This window comes from Tachysurus vachellii, chromosome 11 (assembly GCF_030014155.1).
Source record: "Tachysurus vachellii isolate PV-2020 chromosome 11, HZAU_Pvac_v1, whole genome shotgun sequence".
Taxonomy (NCBI): domain Eukaryota; kingdom Metazoa; phylum Chordata; class Actinopteri; order Siluriformes; family Bagridae; genus Tachysurus; species Tachysurus vachellii.
The window spans coordinates 20,922-44,320 of NC_083470.1; the positions used below are offsets into that span (position 1 = coordinate 20,922).

Here is a 23,399-nt window from a genome sequence, read left to right on the forward strand (position 1 = left end):
ATCGCGTGATTGATCTTTGGAGTGATCACCTTTGGTGATGAAGTTTGATGGATGGCACTTGTAAACACTTTAGCACTTAAAAACCATGGAGGGCCATACAGGTTCACCAAGCCAATCCTCTAGTAATTCTTTTTAGGTTTGATCTAGGTCTTCCTCCCCCCTACCATTGATGGCACCTAAACATAACCATAGTTAACATTATAACTTGTCTTTTTTTTCCTTTTCAGTATGTGTACTGTCCCTTTTGGGGGTTCTTTAGGCCAGAGCACCAAAATGACGTGTTCCTTAAAATCTTTAATTTTAAACCTAACCCTAACCTTAACCCAGGAGGAACCAAAGCACAGGCATAAATTTGGATCACTTTGGATCACGATGTCAGGTGTTTCCTGATATAAAGTGTTTATAAGATCATCATATGGTCATACGGCCTCACTAGGCATGGGAATATATTTATTAACGGGACAGTTTCCAATTTTGAACAGGTTTTGCACGACGTATATTTACGTCAGTGTCACCAGAACTGTAAGAAATTTCGATTCATACTAGTGACTCGAATCTTGATCCTGCTCACTAAAAAGATTTGTTCGCTGATTCTGACACGTTCCGAAAGTTGCATCATTGCGCCATGTCTTTTTCGATATTATGGTTGTCATTATTTTTATTACTCAGTACATTATTCATATAAACAATATAAAACAAGATTTTGAGAGACTTCAGTGTTCAGTGTTTAATAATCATTATTTTAGATTTTTTTATACTTTATAAAAATTATGCCATGTCCACTTCACACAGACAAGACGAATTTATTTTTATGAAAAAAGTTTAGAATGTGAATATTTAGATATATGAATGTGGAACTTGCAATAACAGAATTTGATTCATACATAGAATGATTCTTTTTTTAAGCCTCCTATTGTCCTCCTAATTAGGAGCACTGAGTCAACTTGACCTTGTCTGTTTTGACTGCTTATAAAAAATGAAGTATATATGATAGCCTTTTTTTTCTTCACCTTTTTAGTCCAACTTGTTTCCAACATAACATATATTTTGCAAAAAAAAAATTATATTTGGTATAATAAACCTTATTTATATACAAAAATATATATATTTCAATATATATATACGTATATATATTTCAATATATGTGTATATATATACATATATTTCAAGGGCAGGAGATTGTTTTGAAACCATTTTGACCATTTTTAATGTCAAAATTGACTTGAATATATTCAATATATATACACTCCTATATCTAACCTGTCATTTCTGTCTAAGTTGATGGAGAAGCTTGTTTTCGCGCAGCTTCAGTCTCACCTTCAACTGCACGGCATTGGTGATGACATTTCAGTCCGGTTTCAGGTCTAGACATAGCACTGAATCAGCGCTATTGAGGGTCCATAATGACATTCTTGGAGCCCTGGATGGTAAAAGCTCTGTGGTTTTGGTGTTACTGGACCTAACCGCTGCATTTGACACCGTGGATCATGCCATCCTCATCTCTCGTCTACAACATGTGGTTGGTCTGCAGGGTGCGGTGCTAAATTGGTTCTCATCATACCTCACTAACAGAACCTTTTCAGTAATGCTTAATGATTATTCTTCCTCGGTTGCTCCTCTGTCATCTGGTGTGCCTCAAGGATCTATTCTTGGTCCTACTCTGTTCTCACTTTATATGCTGCCACTTGGTCAACTCATCTCCAATCATAACGTTCAATTTCATTTCTATGCTGACGATCTCCAGATCTATCTTCCTGTAATTCTGAGTAATCGTTCTGCATTGGACCCGCTCCATAACTGCCTTCATGATGTCAAACAGTGGCTTTCCCAGAACTTCCTTCATCTGAATGAAGAAAAGACTGAGTACATCCTGTTTAGCCCAGATTCACCCAGCAGTTCTTTTAGTTTTGGTCCTCTAACACCTCAGTTTGCTCCTACCGTGCGTAACCTGGGTGTTCTCTTTGACAAGAGTATGCACTTCGATAAGCAGATCAGTGCAGTAGTGAAGGCGAGCTTTTACCAGCTAAGACTACTCAGTAAAGTAAAATCATTTTTGTCTCAAGCGGACATTGAAAAAGCTATACATGCCTTCATCAGTTCAAGGATTGACTACTGTAATGCTCTCTACACTGGACATAACCAATCACTTCTCAATCGGCTTCAAATGGTACAAAACGCGGCAGCACGTCTTCTCTCCAACACCTCCAAACGCTCACACATCACCCCTGTCCTCCACTCGCTTCACGGTGGAGTATAAGATCCTTCTTTTTGTGTTTAAGGCCATCAATGGTCTTGCCCCAGCCTACCTCGCCGAATTAATAAAAGTCTACAAACCAGCCAGAACTCTCCGCTCCTCTGGACATACCTCTCTGTTCACTCCCAAATACAAATATGAGAAGTTTGGAGGCCGGTCATTTGCCATCATGGGTCCAAAGCTGTGGAATGCACTTCCAGCACACTTACGATCCATCACTGTGCTGAGTGTTTTTAAATCGCAGTTGAAAACTCATTTATTCAAACAAGCTTTTAACATGTAGACCCTGTTTCAACTGCTATTTTATGTTCTTTGTGTTCTTATTGATTTTTATTGTTTTTATTGTTGTTTCTCTGGAAAGCACCTTGTGCTCCTTTTGGCTGTTGTAAGGTGCTCTATAAATAAAAGTTGATTGATTGATTGATTGATTGAATGCTTATAAATCAAAAATTCTACAATTATTACCATTCTGTGTGTAATATCTATTTTACACTTGTAATATCTATTTTGCCCACCTGATGTCATCTGATCAACCAACAACAGGCCACACACACACACACTCAAAAACATGCCATAATTTCATGTGAATAAAACTTCGTTTACCTCCCTATGTTTTTTTATTATACTTAATTTATGAACGATAAACCTTATGAAATTTTGCCATGTTTTGAGTAAAATAAGCAGGAATTATGAAATATTATTTTATATAACCACTGACTGATAAATGTCAAACATTACTCAGCATATCTAAATTTACATTTACAGCATTTGGCAGACGCCCTTATCCAGAGCGACGTACATAAGTGCTTAAATCTCTAACATTGAATACATTAATGCTGGCTCACTAAGTTACATACTTAAGATACCATGGGGCGGTTTCCCGGACAGGGATTAACACTAATCTTAGAATTAAATGCACATTTAAACTGGATTAACTGAAAAAGCATTTCTCAGACATGGTTTAAAATAGTCTCAGACTTTCCTTAGTCTTAAACTATAAAGTCAGATTTCCTAAAGGACGATCAGAGGTAGTCTAGGTTTAAGTGATGGCATAATTTAAACCTGGCCAGAGGCAGGTTTAACTTCAGATTAACTGATTTTGGCCTCCAGGTTGACATCAGCAAACGAAGAAAATGGATTACTTGGACTATTTTAATGATGATGAAAGGGTACCATCAAGACCAGATCTTCGGGCAATTATACAACAGTGTGCAAAATAGTCCACAAAGTCCGCAATGCTATATGTAAACTAAAAGATGACTACATTAAGTTCCCTGATGCTGCTACACAAGCCATCTACAAGGTGCAGTTCTATGAATATGGCAATTTCCCTGGAGTCATTGGCTGCATTGATGGGTGTCATACAGTATTCCCATAAAGCGTCCCTCTACACCAGATGCTGAAGAGTACAGGAATCATAAAAACTGGTTCTCAATAAATGTGCAAGGTGTGTGCACTCCAACGATGCAGTTCTCCAACATTGTTGCACGCTGGAAAGTTGCAACTCATGATTCAAGGATTTTCCAAAACTCCTCTTTGTATGCTCATTTGGAAGGAGGACAACATAGTGAAATCATACTTGGTGACAGTGGGTATGCACAGAACAACTTCTTGTTCACCCCCTATCTTCATGCAGTCACACCAGAGCAACAGAGGTACAACCAAGCACATTTCATGTTCTTCTTTTAAATACTTTAATTTGTCCTCATGATAGTCCATGGCCAGTTTCTCATGTATGGTCTGTCTCTTGGTCCTTCGGCCCAGATTAGCGACACCATCTTCCCTCCTGGCTGCCTCAGATGTATTGGGCTGACATGTACCCTCTCTCGGGCCCTCCAAGCTTACGTGGTCATCTGAAAAACATTGTATTGATGATGCATCAGAGAACAATACTTGAGTTGAGTTCTTTGCTTATTTTTGTTTTGGGGATATCAGAGATGATGGACAGCATTACATATTCACTGAAGTCTGAGGATGGCACATGTTGCCTATCAAATGAAGATTGGACAGGTGCCCCATCTGAACTGTCCATATGGTCATCATCTGGGATACCTTCCAGGGGTTGCTGGCTATCAATGAGGGCACTCAACAAGTTTCACATGTCATCTGTCTCTGGTCTTTCAGGGGGTCCACCACCAGTCTTGAAATTCTCCCTACGAGCAGCAGCATGTCTTCTTTAATTAAATTTTTATGTTTTTCCAGAGGATCTTGGAAAGATGACAATTTAGAAATTATGTTAGTAATTATTATACGTTTTTTTAAATATCTGAATTACAGATATGTTTAGGTCCCACTGTGTGTGCAACACAAAACAAACTTTAAGGACTGATTTGTAAAAGTGGGAAAACCTAATAAACCTCTTAAAACCTCTTACCTGAAGTTGCTGGACTGTCCTTTGGCTTACTTTTTCATTTGAGTTAAATTCAGTGCAAATTTTACTCCATGCATTCTTTTTCTTACCATCTGTTGATAAATCATGCTGTTTCTTCTCAATAATTGGGTGGTTTGACACAATTTCCTTCAACAAATGTTTTTCAAATTCACAGAAATTTTTTTAACGTTTCCTTTTACCTTTGTCCATTGTTTGGTTGGATGATTTACTCCAGTTCCACACAACGCTAATGTGTTTTAAGATTCCATCCCTGGTTTTTGAAGTGTCCTCAGGTAATCACTATGCGCTAGTCATTAATATAATCAGGCTTCACAAAGAGTAGCCTGTTAGTCCTAATTTAGCTTAGTCTGTGACTCTCTAGTCTACAACTAATTAATCTCAACTTAAGTAGTGTCTCAAAAAGCCTTTTTTTAATTCTGAATTAATTTAAGAAGAATTAGGCTAGTTCTGACTTTATTTAATCCCTGTCTGGAAAACCGCCCCCATGAGTTTAAAACATTTGTTCAAAGTTACAATGAAAAAGTGTCAAAGGTGTGTTTTTTTTTTTGTTTTTTTTTAAATGCAAAAGATAAGGAAAGAAGTGCTAGTTGAAGTGTTTCCTGAATAAGTAGGTCTTCAACCGCCGCTTGAAAATATCCAGTGACTCAGCTGTCCGGACCTCTAGGGGAAGTTCATTCCACCACCTTGGTGCCAGTACAGCTTTGAGGTAAGAGGGAGCTGGTACATTTTTGGCTTTGTAGGCCAGCATCAGTGTTTTGAATCTGATGCGTGCAGCTACCGGAAGCCAGTGGAGGGATCGCAGCAGCAGGGTGGTATGCGAGAACTTTGGCAGGTTGAAAACAAGCCGGGCAGCTGCATTTTGGATCATTTGCAGAGGACGGATTGCGTTCATAGGTAGACCTGCCAGCAGTGCATTGCAGTAATCCAGTCTAGAAATGACAAGAGACTGAACAAGTACCTGAGCAGCCTGTGTGGACAGAAATGGCTGAATCCTTCTAATGTTGTAGAGAAGAAACCGACATGAGCGAGTCACATTAGCAACATCAGAGGAAAAGGACAGTTGATTGTCCATGGTTACCCCAAGGTTGCGAGCTGTGGCTGAAGGGGAGATCAGATCGTTGTGCAAGGATATAGCAAGATCATGACCTGGGGATGAGTCACCTGGGATGAAGAGCAGCTCAGTTTTGCTAGGATTAAGCTTTAACTGATGAGCAGTCATCCATGATGAAATTTCTGCCAGACATGCAGAGATCCGGTCAGAAGCTGTGGCATCTGCGGGTGGGAAAGAGAAGATAAGTTGTGTATCATCAGCATAGCAGTGGTAAGAGAACCCATGTGAGGAAATAACTTCACCAACAGAGTGAGTATACAGGGAGAAAAGAAGAGGACCAAGTACTGAGCCTTGTGGGACGCCAGTGGAGAGTCTGCGTGGAGCAGATGTCACTCCCCTCCATGTTACCTGATATGAGCGTCCTTCCAGGTAGGAAGCGAACCAATCCCAAGCTGATCCGCAAATCCCAAGACTCCTGAGGGTGGCTAAGAGAGTCTTATGGTTGACCGTATCAAACGCTGCTGAAAGGTCAAGGAGGATAAGGACGGATGAGAGTTTGGCTGATCTAGCAGCATGTAGTTTCTCAGAGACATCTAAAAGGGCTGTCTCTGTGGAATGAGCTGCTTTAAAGCCAGACTGGTTGGGGTCTTGGAGGTTGTTCTGTGAGAGATAAACAGACAGTTGATTAAAGACAATGTGTTCAAGAATTTTTGAAAGAAACGAGAGAAGTGATACCGGTCTGTAGTTACTGATGTCTGATGGATCCAGAGCAGGTTTCTTCAGGATGGGATTAACCCTTGCTCTCTTGAAAGTAGCTGGTACCTGACCAGATGCTATGGATCTATTGGCGATAGTGGTAATGAAGGGCAGAAGGTCTTGCGAGATGGTCTGGAGCATAGTGGAAGGGAGTGGATCCAATGGGCAGGTGGTAGGATTGTAAGACTGGATGAGTTTTAGAATCTCTTCTGCTGTTACAGTTGAGAAATGCGACAACAAAGGTGTAGGGGAGTCCATACTCTGAGATGTAAGTGCAGTCGGGGCTGAAGTGAAGGTCCGGCAGATTTCCTCAATCTTCTCCTGATAGAAAGAAGCAAAGTCTTCTGCAGTCAGGGAGGATGAAGAAGGTGGAGCCGGGGGGTTGAGCAGAGAAGAGATGATGATGTGGAATTTCCGAGGGTCATGTGAGGAAGCTTCAAGCTTTTCCTTGTAGAAGGAAGTCTTGGCAGAAGTCACATCTGAGGAGAACTTGGCCATGAGTGTTCGGTAAGAATCAAGATCTGCATCAAGTTGGATATCTCCAGGCCAAAGTTGACTGATGCAACTAAATTCTTAAATAAGAGAGAGGAAACAAACATGATTTGAATATGAAAACACAATGTGTGTGTGTGTGTTTGTGTAAAGATTGTTGGTAGAAGAAGAAGAGAAGATATTGTCCCCAGCTGGACAAATGCATATAAGTACAAGTGTGAAATATTTACAAATGATTGTTTTTTTGGAGGCCCAATGAATTGCAATGCCCAATGCTTGTGTGTGTGTGTCTGTGTGTGTAAAGCTTGTTGGTTGATCAGATTTTGCCCCCAGTTGGACAAATGCATCTAACAAGTGTGAAATATTTACAAATGAGTAGCTTTTGTTTCTGGAGGCCTAATGAATTGCTATGCCCAGTGCGTGTGTGTGTAGCATAATTTCGGTAGATCATATTTTGCCCTCTGCTAGGCAAAGGTATATCAAAAGTGAGAAATATTTACAAATGTGTAGCTTTTTTTTTCTGGAGGCCTAATGAAATGCAATGCCCAATATGTGTGTGTGTTTGTGTGTGTGTGCATGTGTGTGCATGAGTGTTTGTCTCTGTGTGCACGTGTTTGTGTGTGAAATGTTTACAAATGTGTAGCTTTTGTTTTGTCTGGAGGCCAACTGAATTGCAACGCCCAATGCTTTGAACAGTGATTGACTGTGTGTGTGTGTGTGTGTGTGTGTGTGTGTGTATGTGTGTGGCATCATTTCGGTAGATCATATTTTGCCCTCTGCTAGGCGAAGGCATATCAAAAGTGTGAAATATTTACAAATGTTTGGCTTTTTTTTCTTTTCTGGAGGCCTAATGAAATGCAATGCCCAATTTGTGTGTGTGGGGTGTGAGTGTGTGTTTTGGGTGCATGTGTTAGTGGACATTTTATGTGTGCATTTTTCTGTCTGTATGTATGTTCATTGCGCTGAAAAGGGCAAAAGTGTGACCTATTGCCCCACTAAATGTGGCCGGGTCAAAATGACCCAAGCTGTTCCAAAACGCAAATTATATATTGTTCTGAACACATAGTTCGAAAATAGACAGAATTCATTTTGATTGCAAAGTTCATAATTTGGAACAATCCTGTTAAATTTCAGGCAAATATGTGGAAGAAAACCCAAGTTATGACACATTAAAATCTTCCAGCCGGGTCAAAAAGACCCAGGGAAAATAGGAAGGTTAAATGATTGTAATCAATAAAGCTCAGCACTACATCCCTCTAAAACGACTCAATTTCCGTAAGAATTTCTATTCTAAATAAAATCCTGACACCTTTCCAAAATGTCTTTTTTCAACTCCAAAATGAACGAACAACAGTTTCAGAGCCATCACAAAAGGAGCAACTGGGTGTAATTACTTATTTAGACATTCAAATATTCAATTTAAAAAGTCATGACTTGCTGGGTAATATTAATGAACTATTTTGTAGGAGATCTCTTATTTCGTTGGTTAAACAAAAGATATGTGGAAGCATCCACAACCTTTTTCCAGCAGATATTACCTACTTCATTACTTCAGTAAGCAGTGACAGATGGTAATGAAACAATATCCTTCTGGAATAATGAATGAACGCTTCTAATATTATTTTTGCAGGGAGAAACAAAACTAAATTTATCAATAAAAGTATTAGTCAAGTTTAGTGAAGCTGGTAATAAAGAATAAGAACTTTTTATCAAAACAATAACACCTCATGGGATAGCAGCTATAGAGAATTTACCAAAAAATAAAAACCTTAAAAATTAATCAATTAACTGACCAACAGAATGTTTTAATAAAATCAGCTCTGAAAAAATACTAACTTATTCTTATATTAAATATTAGTTATAGATATTTTAAAATATTTTATAATTAGTTAAATATATTTTATATATAAAATTGAACACTTAAAAATAAAGAGTAGCCGGTCATTGACTTCACCCAAATTTGGGTCAGAAGGGAGAGATTAAGTGGCATAAGAAAGCCACTAGTAAAATCTTTTCTGAGTTTTCTCAAGCAAAGGTTGGAAATTAAGAAATCATTTTGGTCTTTCACAATAAAAACACCTCAAGTTGCAGTTCATATAGGTTGCATAAGTGTTACTAAAGCAAGAACGCCCCTTAAACTAATACTTTCTTAAAGCACCTTTTGCTTTTGATATTAGACTTAAGTCTGTCTGGATTCTACCAAAGAGTTTTTTAACAAATAAACAAAAAACCTTCCAAAAGAATCAGCATGCTCTTTAATGGCAAAGAGCTCACATTTCCGTTTATACTTTTGATGCCATTTGAAAGATGTCCTTATCAAAAGCGATGTTTAAAAAAAAAAAAAGTGCTTTTCAATGAAAATATTTTCACTGGTTCACTAGTTTTCTTTTTTTTTTTCAAAATATACACATACAAACAAACAGGGAAAAAGTGCTAGTTGAAGCATTTTAGGAAGATGAAGGTCTTCACCTGTTAGATAATCAGTGACTCAGCTGTTCAGACATCTAGGTGAAGTTCATTCCACCACCTTGGTACAGATGAGTCTTGATGTGTTCCTCCCTCTTACCCTGAGAGAACGTGCTGTAGTCACATGACCAGAGTAGTGTACCTCTGCATGTTTGACCATGGATGTTTCCTTACCACTCTCACACAGGGCTGCGGATTATGGAGTGGTGAGATGCGTTATGTCCCAGAAAGTCCTCAAGTGTCTGTCACCTTCTGACTTTCCCTTTTAGTTATGTCCTCAAAGTTAGTCTTTATGGGAGTCCCTGTCTGCACTTTACACACTATGTACATTGTCTTTAACAATCAAATGATTACAAGCAAGACCTAATATTCTCTCTCTCGCCCAAAGAAGATGAAAGTTGAGGTGGCCATCTGGTTCCTCTCAAAGATTTCTGCCTCAGGCCTTCTCAGGGAGGGGGTCAATACTTTATGCAAAACAAAGTGAAATGTCTAGGAGGTGGGTCTGAGCTCCCAAAACATCACTCAAGCCTTTTCAATACCAATCCAATTAATCAGCATTAAGTTTTATTACCACAATACCAGCCTGACTTTTCATGGCAGTACACATTACCTGCAGACTGGTTTCCTTACAAAAAAAAAAACCGCTGAAAGTCAAAGGCACAGTTCTCTTCACCACATTTAACTTACCGAACTCTTGTCCAGTAATAAGAATTGAAAGGCGTTACCTCAGGAGTGGGCCTCCTCACATGAGCACTGTATGTCTAATTGTCCATAATATTGTACAAACAAACTGTATAACTGATTATCAGCACATGCCTTCTGTGAAAATATGCACAAATCTTTGAAAACACAAGACAAGGACACACAGAAAGGAGCCAAATAATTTAGTTGTCAATATATAAACAAGCATTTTTGCCCAAAGTATGATGTACAAGCTAACAAAAGCAGTGTAAAACAACTTTGTAAATGCAGAAGCATTACCAAAGGTTTGTATAAATAGAATAACTTACGATTCTATCTGTACTATGAGTGAGTCTGACGGCCCTCTGACAAAAAGCATAAAACAAAAATCTGCAAAATATGAAAAGTCACGAGTGGGGCTGTTTCACACGAGCACCTTCGGCAGGAGTGAAGCTACAACAGGCCTTATGGAACCTTTAACAGCCCCAAATATCAAAATAAAACATTGAGGCACATGGTAGTGATTAAAAAAATAAAAACCAAAAATAATGACATGGGTACATCACAAATTCAGCATTACAGGGGATGCTACAACAGCTGAACACATCAGAGGGACAGTCAGGTGAAAACCTGGACTTTTCTCAGAGTTTTTCACCCATAGGTAGTTTGTGTTCGTCTCTGATCAGTGTGAAAATGTATTACTCAGAGTTGTGGGAAAGGTTGGAGACAGCAGCTGATGTAAGGGGATCAGTGCAGGGGAAATTGCTCCAGCTGTGGGAGCAGTCAGCACAGTTAGTTTTCAAAAGCAGTGATGTGTAATAGTAGAAAAAAAAAACATTCAAAAGCAAACACAAAAAAAAAAATGTACAGAATTATTAAAATGCTGAGCTTTACGCTGAGAAGAGGCCGAAGTCTCATCACAATGTGCTGAAAGAAAAATACTGAGGAAAAGGCAACAAAATGCAGACAGACGTCAAGGCCACGTATGAAGAGTTCAGTGTCGGTGTGGAACACGTAAACCATGCTGAAGATGAAAGTGGACATGATGCTGTTCCTCTGAGGTTTTAGCGGCTACACATCCAGTGGACCATGAATGATGCTCCTTTTTTGTTTTTGTTTTGTTTTTTTTACTTTTTTTTTTTTTTTTACTTTTTATTTTTATTTTTTTATTTTTTACAAAGTTGGCCTTGCAGGAGAAAATGACTGAATTAAAACAAGGACAGCCCCCTCTGGTTTGTGTCGAGTGGATTAGGTTAAAGGGGTAGAGGTGAAGAGGGGGTGTTTATCATAAAAAGAAATAAATGAAAATGTGATATTGCAGGAGACCAGAGGTGAAGCAGAGGCAGTTGCGTGGCCAGAAAATCCTGTACATGTTTCTCCATGTCTCTGTAATGGACGGCCAACTAAGAGGCTTCCAAAGATCACACATCACACACTCATGGTCATGGAGGGAGAGTATTGCTGTGTAGGAAGTGAACGAGACAGACAGAGACAGTGATTAAATACATTGTGAAAGCAAGTAAACATTCCATATTAGATGGTTTCATATTTTGCAACTATAAAGGAGAAACATCATAAAAACTGTGACACAGTTCCTGTTTCCTATTGGCTGGGATATTTAGTGGAATACAGTCACATCTGATTTTAATATTGCCATCAAGAACTTTGCAGAAATCAGACTTCAGGCTTAAAGACCCTAAGATCTATAATTAGACTAAAAGGTTAAAAGTTCTAAAGTGTCCACAGAGTTTAAATGTTCAGTGAAATGAGACCGAGAGTGAGGAAGGTGAGGAAGGTGACACTCACATTCTCATTCTGGAAGGAGTGGAGGTAACTGCCTCCGGTATCATCGTCTCTTGGGGTTCCCAGGTTGTTGCTCATGTTGCTCATGTTATTGGGTGAATTCTGTACAAAGATTTATTTAGTCAGATAACAGCAGTTTTCAGTCGATGCTTCTACAGAAAAACATTAATGCTTTCATTACACATTCAAATTCCAAGAACACTGATCATAACAGTAGATTTTCTCCAAAACACATTTAAGTGAAATATGAACATCAATAATCACATCCCAAAATTATATGTTTATATTCAAACATTTGCTATTTCCATTGCTAGATTGTTAACATTTTGTTATATTTACAGTCATATATAGAGACTAAATGTGCTTTATGGTTAATCTCCTTGAAAAAATAAATCACCTTTGGGAGTCCATCCAAGTCACCAGAACCTAAAGTAATGAATAAAAGCTCATCTTAAGTAAACTGTATCAGATTCTCATGTGTAACATTCCCACTATAAAAAAGCAAACAATTAAAAGATGAAATGAAGTTATTTTACCACCATTCATATGCATGGGATCCATTCCAGCCATCGCCCCTAGGGGGCCCTCTGAACCCGGACCAATGGGAAACTACACAAAAGCAGGGGACACATTAATAAATTGGCAGTATAAATACACACACACACACACACACACACACGTACACAGATGTCTGTATAATGTTTTCGTGTCTGCAGCTAATGAACAGTATACATGATAAACAGAGTGATTAGTTCTTTAGTCTTTTCACTAATCCTGATCCTGTTCAGAACAATTCCATGTCTCACTTCAGAATGTCTTGTCCTAGATCAGTCACACAGTGTTTGGTTTCTACCAAACAATTATTGGACTAATTATGTGTCTGAAAAAATGTACTGGCATTTTATTGTATTTCAAGGTAAATGACACAATGAGCAGGAAACAACTACACTGCAGTGTCTCTGTCCTTACATTGGTCCTTCCTCCTCCACCTGAGTTCATCATGGTGTACAGGTTTTCACTCGAATTGTTGGAGTCTGAAAGAAAAAGACATGACCTGTTAGCAAATTGTTACTGTTTTTTTAATTAGTGCTAATTTGCTAACTAGTGTTCAGGAGTGATTAGTGAAAGTGACAAACACCTGCAGGGCTTGGGACAATTCCTGGGGTTCCTGGAGGTCCACCTCCCTGAGGACCCTACAGAAAACAGCAAAAAGTTTTAGTTCACATCCAAACACCCTGAACAAATGTAACGAAAATAAAGTGTGCACAAAAGTAGCTTCTATTTGACACATAAGAAAATGAACACAAGAATGATTTGTTTTGGCTTAAGACAGAATTTTACATTAAAATATTACACTAAACCGTAAACCTTCATCCCAATGACAGAATTTAAATCCTGAGTGATGTGTGTGACAGTCACTAACAGAGGCAACAGCTGCTTTACTTACCCCATATGCACCAGGAGATGGGGAGGAGTACGGCATCTGAGACAGACAGACACTCTTATTTTGTGTTTAAATTCAGGTCATAACCCTAACTGAATTCATACAGAACATAATTTACAAAATCTAAGGGTTTTGGGCGAATACATTTTCATATTAAATCAGATCCATGTAATAAAGAACAGTAGCTTTACCACACACATGTCACTGTACTGTGACTCTGACTTCATGTGTATACACTGCTTTGTGTACTTATTGTCTAACAGTCATCTCAAGGTGGTGTGTTCACATTTAATGCACTTATGTACTGTACTACTAAAACACTGCTGGTCTGGTTACTGTAGAACAGATATACAGGTGAATTACAGCATTATATGACAACAGCTAATATCAAGAATTCAGTGTTTAAAACTAATATTAAATATCAGCATATTAAAGTACAACAGGAGGCAGACTCACATTGTTAGCATTAGGATTTGGCCAGGGTGGTCTGCCATTCCCTGGACCCCTGAAACACAACATCATGACGGTTAAAGAAGATCACTATGATTACATTTAGTGACAATTTTAAACCAGAAAAAGATTGACAGACAAAATCCAGTTTCCTTACATAGCGACTCCTGGCATTCCAGGACCCATGGAGTTGTGTGGGGGTCTCATCCCTCCGCCGAAATTCTGCAGGAGAAATGTTCAGCATATTTAAAGGAATGTATGAGCAGAAAGGGTTAACCCTAACACTGTAGATATCACTTGCCTGAGGAAGGGATTTGAATCAATGCTTATCTTGTGTCCTGAAACATACCACATTCACTACTACTGTGTTTTTGAACCATACTGAGGCTCTTATTGTATAGTGTGCAGAATTTAGGAAACGTCCACAGTAAATAGAATGCTTTTCTGAGTATATTTATGGCTATAAAGGGGACAGGGGATAGTCAGAGGAGACAGGAAACCTGACCAAGTTACAAAAAGCCATGCTGGTGTTACCTGGGGTCCAGGGCCCATAGGTCCCATTCCTCTAGGAACATTCATTCTTTGCATCGGCCCTATATAGAAGAGAAAAAAAAAACAGATTAGAAAACAATGATGTTACACTGAAGTGTGTGTGTGTGTGTGTGTGTGTGTGTGTGAGAGAGAGAGAGAGAGATAGAGAGAACACACTCACCCTGAAGGCGAGGGTCCATGTTAGGGAGCATAGGCTGAGCTGCAGGGACTCCACCTGGAGGCTTCAGAAGGAAACAACATGTCACTCATTCAGTGTTGATTTTGTAAACATGGAAATTTACAGATGACAAAAATTGAAAATTAATCTCTAAAACTGAAAATATTTCCCACAGTGATTAATATTATAATGTTATAAATATCATATTCTGGATCCATACTGGTCTGCTACCGAACACATGTAGTAAACAATATAATGCTGGTAATAAATGTCAGCTTTCTTGAGCTTACCTGGTTGCCCATTCTGATTGGGGGTCTCGGACCTCCACCAAATCGAGGAGACATGAATGGCTATAACAGAAGAATGTGGGTTAGATCCTGGTTCTTTAAACACCACACAAACAAACTTCCAATCATAAGTAAGACAATTTCCTGAAAGCAACGTCAGAGTTTAGAGGATTAAATGCTCATAGTAACATCTGTCACCACTCTGCTTTCAGAAAAAGAGAGAGGAGAGAAAGATAGAGAAAGAACAGGTATGCAAAAAGAGAGCAGGTGGGAGGAGGAAATGTGCAGGGAGGAGCTACCTGGCCATGGGGTCCCATCATGCTGTTAGGAGGCTGAGCGTGAGGAGAAGACTGTGAGCCGGGGGGGCCCTGAGAGAGCGAGAAGGAGACAGACAGACAGTTACAGATAGACAGACCAACTGACAGACAGGGGTGGGGCTGTGGGGGCATTAGACTATTTGGGCAGAAGGAGAAAGAAGCAGGATTTCAGCCAAACCTACAGGCGAAGTGAAAAATTAAACATCGAAGCAAAAACACAGCAGCAAGAAAGATTAACGTCCCCCAGAAATTATTTAAATAATTAAACCAACACGTCTCTGTACACAGCACCTCACCTGATACACCTAATACACCTGCTCTGTAAAACTGCAGTGTAACGTGTGCTGTTAGAGTTAGACGTCACTATACCACAGGTTACCAGTCAGAAATGCACACAAACACAAGCTCTTCATTTAACTTATTGGGGACATGATGGGTCTTCATATGGCTTCAACAATCTTTATGAACCTTCACAGGGCTTTAAAGGTCTTCAGTGTATCTCAGAGCTTCACACAACTACACAGTATTTATATAGTGCCTCTCACACCCAACATAAGCAAAATCTGCTGGGATCTACTTTCAGTGGCAGAGCTGCTCATAGTCTCACTGAAGGCACAGGTATTTTCCACACAGCTGAACAGACCACTGAACGTTGAGGTGAGTGATGACACCACTCAAAAGTCATACGAACTCTCTGTAATTGAAGAGAATCAGGGTTAGAACACACATGTATGGTTGATTAAAGTCTGGGGGATCAGATTGGACTCAAGTTTGGGCAGACAAAAGCACATACAAATACAGAAAAAGAAAAGTCAAAAAAGGAAGTGCAAAAAACTCCACAGCAAACTCTTAACCACAAAAAAAGAAACTTCACTAAGCATCATGGGGCAGTGGTGGCTCAAGGCTCTTGGCTATGGATCAGGGTTCAAGCCCCAGCGCTGCCACTGTTGGGCCCTTACACAAGGCCCTTAACCCTTACTGCTCTAGGGGCACTGCCCTGACCCCAACCTCCAAAGTTGGGATATGCGACAAAAGAATTTCACTTTAAGGTAATATGTGACAAAAGTAAAGGCTTTTTTAAAGCCTAGCGGTTAAGGTGTTGGACTACTGATCATTTATGGCATTTGGCAGACAGCCTTATCCACAGTGACGTACAAAAGTGCTTTTAAGTCTCTGTTGATGATTCCACACTAACACTGGTTCACTAGGTTACAGACTTAGGGAGTCTTTCCACCAGAAAGAACCGGGTGCTGGGTCAGAGCTAGTGCTGGTTCAGAGTTGGTTCCACTGGCAAACCTTCTAAGAACCGGTTTGCCTTTCCACCGGCTAGAGAGCATCACAGAGCCGAGTGTGACGTCACTGTATACAACGTTACACAGCAACTTTAGCGCAGCAGCAGCAAACACAGTAACCCCGCCCCCCGGTGCTAACAGTAGCCCCGCCCACAGCTCCTGACACAAGCAGTTCTTAAGTCTAGACCAGCAACGTTTTGGTGCTACTTAAGAACCACTTTTCCGGTGCTTTGGCTGTCGAAAAAGAAAGAACTGGTTCTAAATTAGGCTCCGAACCAGCACTCAAACTGCCTCGGTGGAAAAGGGGTATTAGGGAAGTTTATTCCACCACCCCAGTGCCAGAACAGAAGAGAGGGTTGAGTTCGAATACCAGGTCCACCACTTAAGCCTCAATTTCTCAGTTGGATAAAATGTAAGTCACTCTGGCTTCACCCTCACCTCTCATGTGTACCAACAACATAAACAAGAACAAATCTGAAAGAAAACTGATTACATTTTATATATAGACTTTATGGTACATAGTAATTTATACCACAAAGTCTATTTAAAATTAAACCCACTGTCCCCCTAAGAGTAAATCGGTTCATTACATGAATCTCAGTCACAAAGGACATCTCCATATCAGTGTGTACATCAGATCAGGGATAGGGCTGGGTGATAAAACGATAACGATATGTATCGCGATAGACAACTGATCGATAGTGATAAAAAATGTTCTCGATAAAACGTTCGATATTTTTTATTCTTCGTTGGAAGAAAACAGAGGTTGCGAAGCAAGTTTGGTTGCATTAACAAAGACGTTTGGTTGCGCCGTCTCACAGCGAGCAAGGAAATTGTAAATAAAAGAGGAAAAGTACAAGTACAGAAACAATGGCTAATATCTAAATGTTTATTTGTGAAAGAAAATATTGTTGTATGCATTGCATACTATGCTTTAAAAAAAAAGGAAAAAAAGGAAACCAATTAGTTATTCATTTTAAGAGACCCGTCTTATTTTCTCTTGTATATTTATCTCGCTTTGTAGAAGCCAACATTCTGTTTTCCTATTTAAGCTTAGACAAAAAAATTTCAAGAGTAACTCCTCCTAGGGCTTTCGAGCCACATGACCAAATTCGGATATGTTCCAAATTCGGACATGTACTTCCGGTGCCGGATCTCAAAATGGCCTTTTTTCCCATAGACTCCCATTATAAATTTTGGAAGTTTATAACTCGGCAAGCTTTCGAACTATCTACACCAAACTCGACCAGCTCCTTTAGGGTGATACTCTGAACAAAGTTTTAAATTGGTGTACCGACTGGCCTTCCGGTTGTCCCGCAGCCCTGCCCCCAATATATGCAAAATCAAAAAACTTTTTAGAACATGGACATGTGACATATCAAAACACTCAGAACAATGAGGGGAACTTCCTCACGTGTATTCTGATCACTTCATGTGAAGTCACGTGATATCACGTGAAAATCAATAATTAGCACAACATGGACATGTGACATATCAAAACACTCCAATGTGTGGAACTTCCTCAAGAGTATTCGGATGACGTCACATGCTCATCTCCACTTACCTCCAAATGTTTTGGCACCCTAGCTTTCTGTCCACTTGCCTCCAAAAAGCACCAGCCTTTGCAAATACTTGCATCGTCAAAGCCAACATCAAAGTTTGTCACGACAAACTTTACAAATCTAGTTAATATTGCTCTTTATTCATTCATTCATCTTCTACCGCTTATACGAACTACCTCGGGTCACGGGGAGCCTGTGCCTATCTCAGGCGTCATCGGGCATCAAGGCAGGATACACCCTGGACGGAGTGCCAACCCATCACACTGCACACACACACACACACTCTCATTCACTCACGCACTCACACACTACGGACAATTTTCCAGAGATGCCAATCAACCTACCATGCATGTCTTTGGACCGGGGGAGGAAACCGGAGTACCCGGAGGAAACCCCCGAGGCACGGGGAGAACATGCAAACTCCACACACACAAGGTGGAGGCGGGAATCGAACCCCGACCCTGGAGGTGTGAGGCGAACGTGCTATATTGCTCTTTAATTAAGCAAAAATACATTTTATCAGATTACTCAATGAAATTTTTGGTAGAATACACTATTACTAAAATATTCAATAGCTACAGCCCTAATTATAAGTCTACAAAAATATACTTGAATAGTTCAACTTCATGTATGATTAGAGTAAGAATAACGAGTTACTTGTTCATATTTCTGAAGGTTTTATATTTCAAACAATGTTACTGTAGTGTATCGGGTTTGTGTTTTATATTATAGATGTATCTCAGTATACCTCAGTTACATTTATGTTTACAAAACACAGCACACATTTTACACACTTTATTCACCAGAAGGTGAACAGCTAGTGAACTTCCTCGCACTAAACTTGCACTAAATTCTCAGGTTTCTCTGTTTATATTTAACACTTTGCACTATTTTATTACACTTTATTAAGCATTTCTTACATCTTCTTTCATTTTGTACCTTAAATGTTAAGAGATAACAGTTAAGTGTTCATTCTGACTTTAGACTCATGTTTACATTATAATTATTAGAGTTTTCCTGCTTGTTGACGTTTCTGTCTTAATAACTGAGGGGATTACGATCAGAGGAAGGTTTAGTTTAAAATAAAAAGGTGATTAAATGTGATATATATTTTTCTCCTGGTCCTTATTTTAAATGGGTCATAAAGTTCAATAATTATCGATATTGACCGATATGAAACACTGATATCGTGATACAGTTTTCGGCCATATCGCCCAGCCCTAATCGGGGATAAGCAGATTGTTAAATATAAAATCTAGCTGGGAACTTGAGGTTAATACTGAATACAAGCCCTTAATTTGCAGGGACAAATTTTCACACTCAGACCATCTGCTGAAATTCAGTCTAATGTGAATTTAAAGCAAAACGGAACGTCAATCTTTCTACAGAGCGAATAATCTGCTCAGTCAGGATTAAAGACTCAACTGTAAAAGAGAGAGAGAAAGAGAGATAATGTAATAGAAAATATAGTGAGATTGTGAGGACTTGTGGTACCTGGAAGAATCCAGGGGGCATTGGACCACCAGGCATGCCATCTCCAGGGGGCATGTTCCCCATCACAGGGCTCGGAGCTGCAGCAGCGCTCTACAAACACACAAAAATTACAAATAATTTTTATAACACAAAAAAAGCCCACAGTGTGCCTTCATCCTGCAGGTGTTAAACAGCAGAGACATATTCAGTGTTAGTTACAATAGTATTTCAGCATTGTGTGTAAAGACACACAATTATATGTATATTATTACTAGTACTAGTATTGATATTGCCTCAGTCCTTTTTCCATTGGACACAGTTCAGGAACCCTCAGTACCAGAAACTGTGCTACAGGACTTATGATGCACTGGGCTTTGCTGTAGTCATGGTTACCAGTCCTGTCTCCTCCCACTGTAGATTGTGTGTAAATACTGTAGGATCAGACTCACATTCACAAGTGTCAGGTTTTATTTGGCCTAACTCTGACTTTTGGTTCATGATCATGGCAGGTTTTTTTGCTCCAGTTAAAGATTTGATGAAGCGAATCTAATGACACCCCCAAACACACACACACACAGTAACGCAAAGCCTGTGTCTCTCCGCAGTCTGCTTTTTTGTTGCTTCCTGACAGCCATCAATCACTCCTTGCTCCACCCACTGCTTCCCCAGAGGGCCTCTCCCATGAGGAAAAGCCTGAAGCTAACATTTCGCTTTAGAGGCTACAGCCACCACAGCCTCCCCCATGCCCCCTACTACCACCCCCACTGACCCTCCCCCTCCCCCAGTAAACAGCCAAGCCTAAACACGAGACACAGACAGGAACAAAAGCCAAGAACGACACAGCGCCTACTCTGATCCTCTAAGTAATCAACCCTGCAACCCCCAAGCACCCCATTTACACCCCTTCCCCCTAACAGCCCCCATAACTCTGCCATGCAATTCAAGCTAGAAACAATAATAAATATCAGAGTGATTTGGTCATGCCACTTTTGACTGTGTACACTTTACAATTAATTTGACTTATGTGGTATCTCTCTCTCTCTTTTAGACACACACACACATACACACACACACACACACACACATACACACATACACACACACCTCTCTCACCTTCAGCATGTTAATGCACTTCAGGAAACTGACCAATTGAAATTCCTCCTCTAGACTAATAACTTGTATGTGATTTTTTTATATTAATCCATCATGCAGCAGCTCTGCAGCTCACTAACAAAACAGGGAAGAAGAAAATTCTCATTTCCATTTTTATAATATGCTAGTAAATATTTATTTGGCTATTGGCTATTTATTTTTATGGATGTGATGAAACACTGTGGCTCTCTGAGCTCTTATCTGATTAACAGTGTACATGCACTGAATAACCAGATTAAAGGCCTGAACACAAGGCCATCTTAATCATGGTTGTTTATTCAGAGCTTGTGGATATTCTGCTAACTGTCCAAATCATATAAAAGACCAGATTATTAGCATAAAGAAACACCCGTTCAGCTTCATTGCCAGCTCTCATAAGTCGAGTTCCACGTCAGAGCTGTGAGTTGGTCAGATGTTAGACGGATCCACAGGCCACCAGTGTTCCAAGACAAATCAATCTTATTTGCATAAGTACACTTAAGTTCATTTACTTGTTTTTATAGACTAAAGGGACACCTAACATTCATTTAGAGGACGATAAGGATTGGTGTTCATTTGTCTTCAGATAATTCAACAACATTTATTTCAGTTTCTGGAAGAAAAAACTTTCTCTAAAAACTATTACAGAAATATTGAATTAATCCACAGAGAAAACAAAAACCAACAGAATAACACACACATGGGCCAAGTGACAGAACTCTGAACAAGAAAACACTGTCTCATGACATAACTGATCACCACACACACCTTCTCCAAGCTTAATTACTCTAAAAATGCAACGATTTTTAGTAGGAACACTAATAAATGTAATGTTAATGTACACAAAATTTAAAAATGATCTTTTACAACTCTCAGCACATGACAAACACTCCTGCTGTGTGACATCACATCTATCTAATGTTTACAAAAGACTTTCTATCTTACAAACAAGAAGAAAAACATTGAAAGCACTTTTAACTACATGCATGACATTTTTACTTTATGATTTTTTTTATAAGAGAAATAAAATAGTATAATCATAATCATATCTTAAATCATCTTCTACTTTCTTTTTTTCCTGTTAGGGTCACCACAGTGAATCATCTGTTTCATCAATCTCTAACTCCATCACATTCATGTCCTTATTTAACACATCCATATATCTCCTGTTTGTCCTTCCTCTTGACCTCTTACCTGCAGCTCCATCTCCAACATCCTTCTACCAATATAACATCTCCCTCCTCTGTACCTGTCACATCTCACCTCAATCATATCTTAAATAAATAGAAATTAAAAAAATAAAATAAATAAATCTACTGACCTTCAAGAGAAGAGTTTAGTTATTAAAAATTTAAATTTAACACTAAGGCACCATCTGTGTGTGTTGCAAACAAACATTTTCAGTAAATAGCTGGTGTATTTTGCTAGAATGTGAAAACCAGCTAGTGGTACATAAAACACCACCACACTGTGGGGCCCTGTGTGTGTGTGTGTGTGTGTGTGTGTGTGTGTGTGTGTGTAGGAAATAAAATACCTATACTTACATAGTCATGAAAAGCCTTGGCTTCACTCGAATGTTCACATGAGTCTCTCCGCTCTGGTGCGGCACAATACAGATCCCAGAACACACTTCAGGGAAAACACACAGACAAGTAAACACACATCAAATGGGAACACCAAATCCACACACACACACACACACACACACACACACACACACACACACACACACACACTCACCACCACCAGGAGTGCAGGAACCCAGGTGGATCCCCCAGAGTGATGTTCTTCTCCCATCGAATCTGAAGATTAAACATTAGAAAACAAGGTGAAAGGTCACAACATCACACACAACACTTAACATTCCACAGAAGTACAGCACACTAACACACAATCAACACACTAACACAGCTCACCTCTGACAGGAAGGTCTGAGCAGACTTCTGTGCACCAATGTGGAGCAAATACTCGTAAACATACAGAGCCAGCCTGCAACACACACACACACACACACACACACACACACACACACACACACACACAGACATTAGCATGACCGTAATAAAGAGAAATGATCAAAGTGTTAGCATTCGTGATGTTCTAATTAGCAGGTATTAGCTCCCCTCATTATCGCCCTAATAACAGCAATTAATTACAAATATTAATATTAATGTCTAGAGAAGCTTTAAATAAAACCCCAGTAGGTTTAGTGTTAGTAATGTGTACAAAACAGAGAATATAAAACATCTGCAGTTTAATTTTACATGTAAACATCATGATTAACATTTACACACACACACACACACACACACACAGAAACACACACACACACACACACACACACACAGAAACACACACACAGAAACACAGACACACACACACACCGCCTCGAGGTCCGTTCACTCGCCGCTTTAACACATTTACAATGTCGCTCATATGAAGTGTAAATGAAGGCGAACTCAAGCCGGTGACGATTAAAAGGTTAAAATGGCGATAAAGCGCAGAATGGCGTCGGTGCTGTCGGTGATTCCGGCAGCTCTCAGTGTGCAGCTCTAACAATAGGCTACAGGCAGAGAGACAAAAACACACAGCAGCTCACAGGCGCCTCGGCGGAATAACAGGTAAAAACGCCTTACTTTTCCCGAGCTTGGCCATCGGACGGCACCACGGAGCCTTTTCCTTTAGGGAACATGATTAATGCGGCTTTTCCTGACGGGAGACTCGGCCGCGTCGCCCTGTTTTTACCTCCTTATTTCACACTATTCATCTGTCAGGATCCCGAACTCTGCCCTCACAACCACACATGCTAACAGGAGCTCGCTCACACACTCACTCACAC

The 23,399-nt window shown here is 39.6% G+C and overlaps 1 protein-coding gene across 3 annotated transcripts; it reads right to left on the reverse strand.

Moving 5' to 3' along the window:
• Nucleotides 1-10,280: 10,280 nt before the first annotated feature.
• ssbp3b (single stranded DNA binding protein 3b) lies at nt 10,281-23,399 on the reverse strand. Of its 3 annotated transcripts, none has more exons than XM_060880906.1 (18): nt 23,197-23,399; nt 22,477-22,549; nt 22,301-22,362; nt 22,105-22,189; nt 19,451-19,540; nt 15,085-15,153; nt 14,789-14,848; nt 14,502-14,562; nt 14,324-14,382; nt 13,947-14,011; nt 13,796-13,844; nt 13,343-13,378; nt 13,034-13,088; nt 12,865-12,929; nt 12,435-12,504; nt 12,293-12,321; nt 11,899-11,997; nt 10,281-11,553 (listed from the first exon to the last, which is right to left on the reverse strand). In XM_060880906.1, exons 1-18 carry the CDS (start codon nt 23,250-23,252, stop codon nt 11,521-11,523), a joined length of 1,116 nt encoding a protein of 371 aa, XP_060736889.1. In that variant the 5' UTR covers nt 23,253-23,399; the 3' UTR covers nt 10,281-11,520. The 3 variants fall into 3 exon arrangements, with proteins under 3 accessions (XP_060736889.1, XP_060736888.1, XP_060736890.1); XM_060880905.1 differs by having other exon boundaries at nt 12,432-12,504; nt 23,197-23,398; XM_060880907.1 differs by lacking the exon at nt 15,085-15,153 and having other exon boundaries at nt 12,432-12,504; nt 23,197-23,398.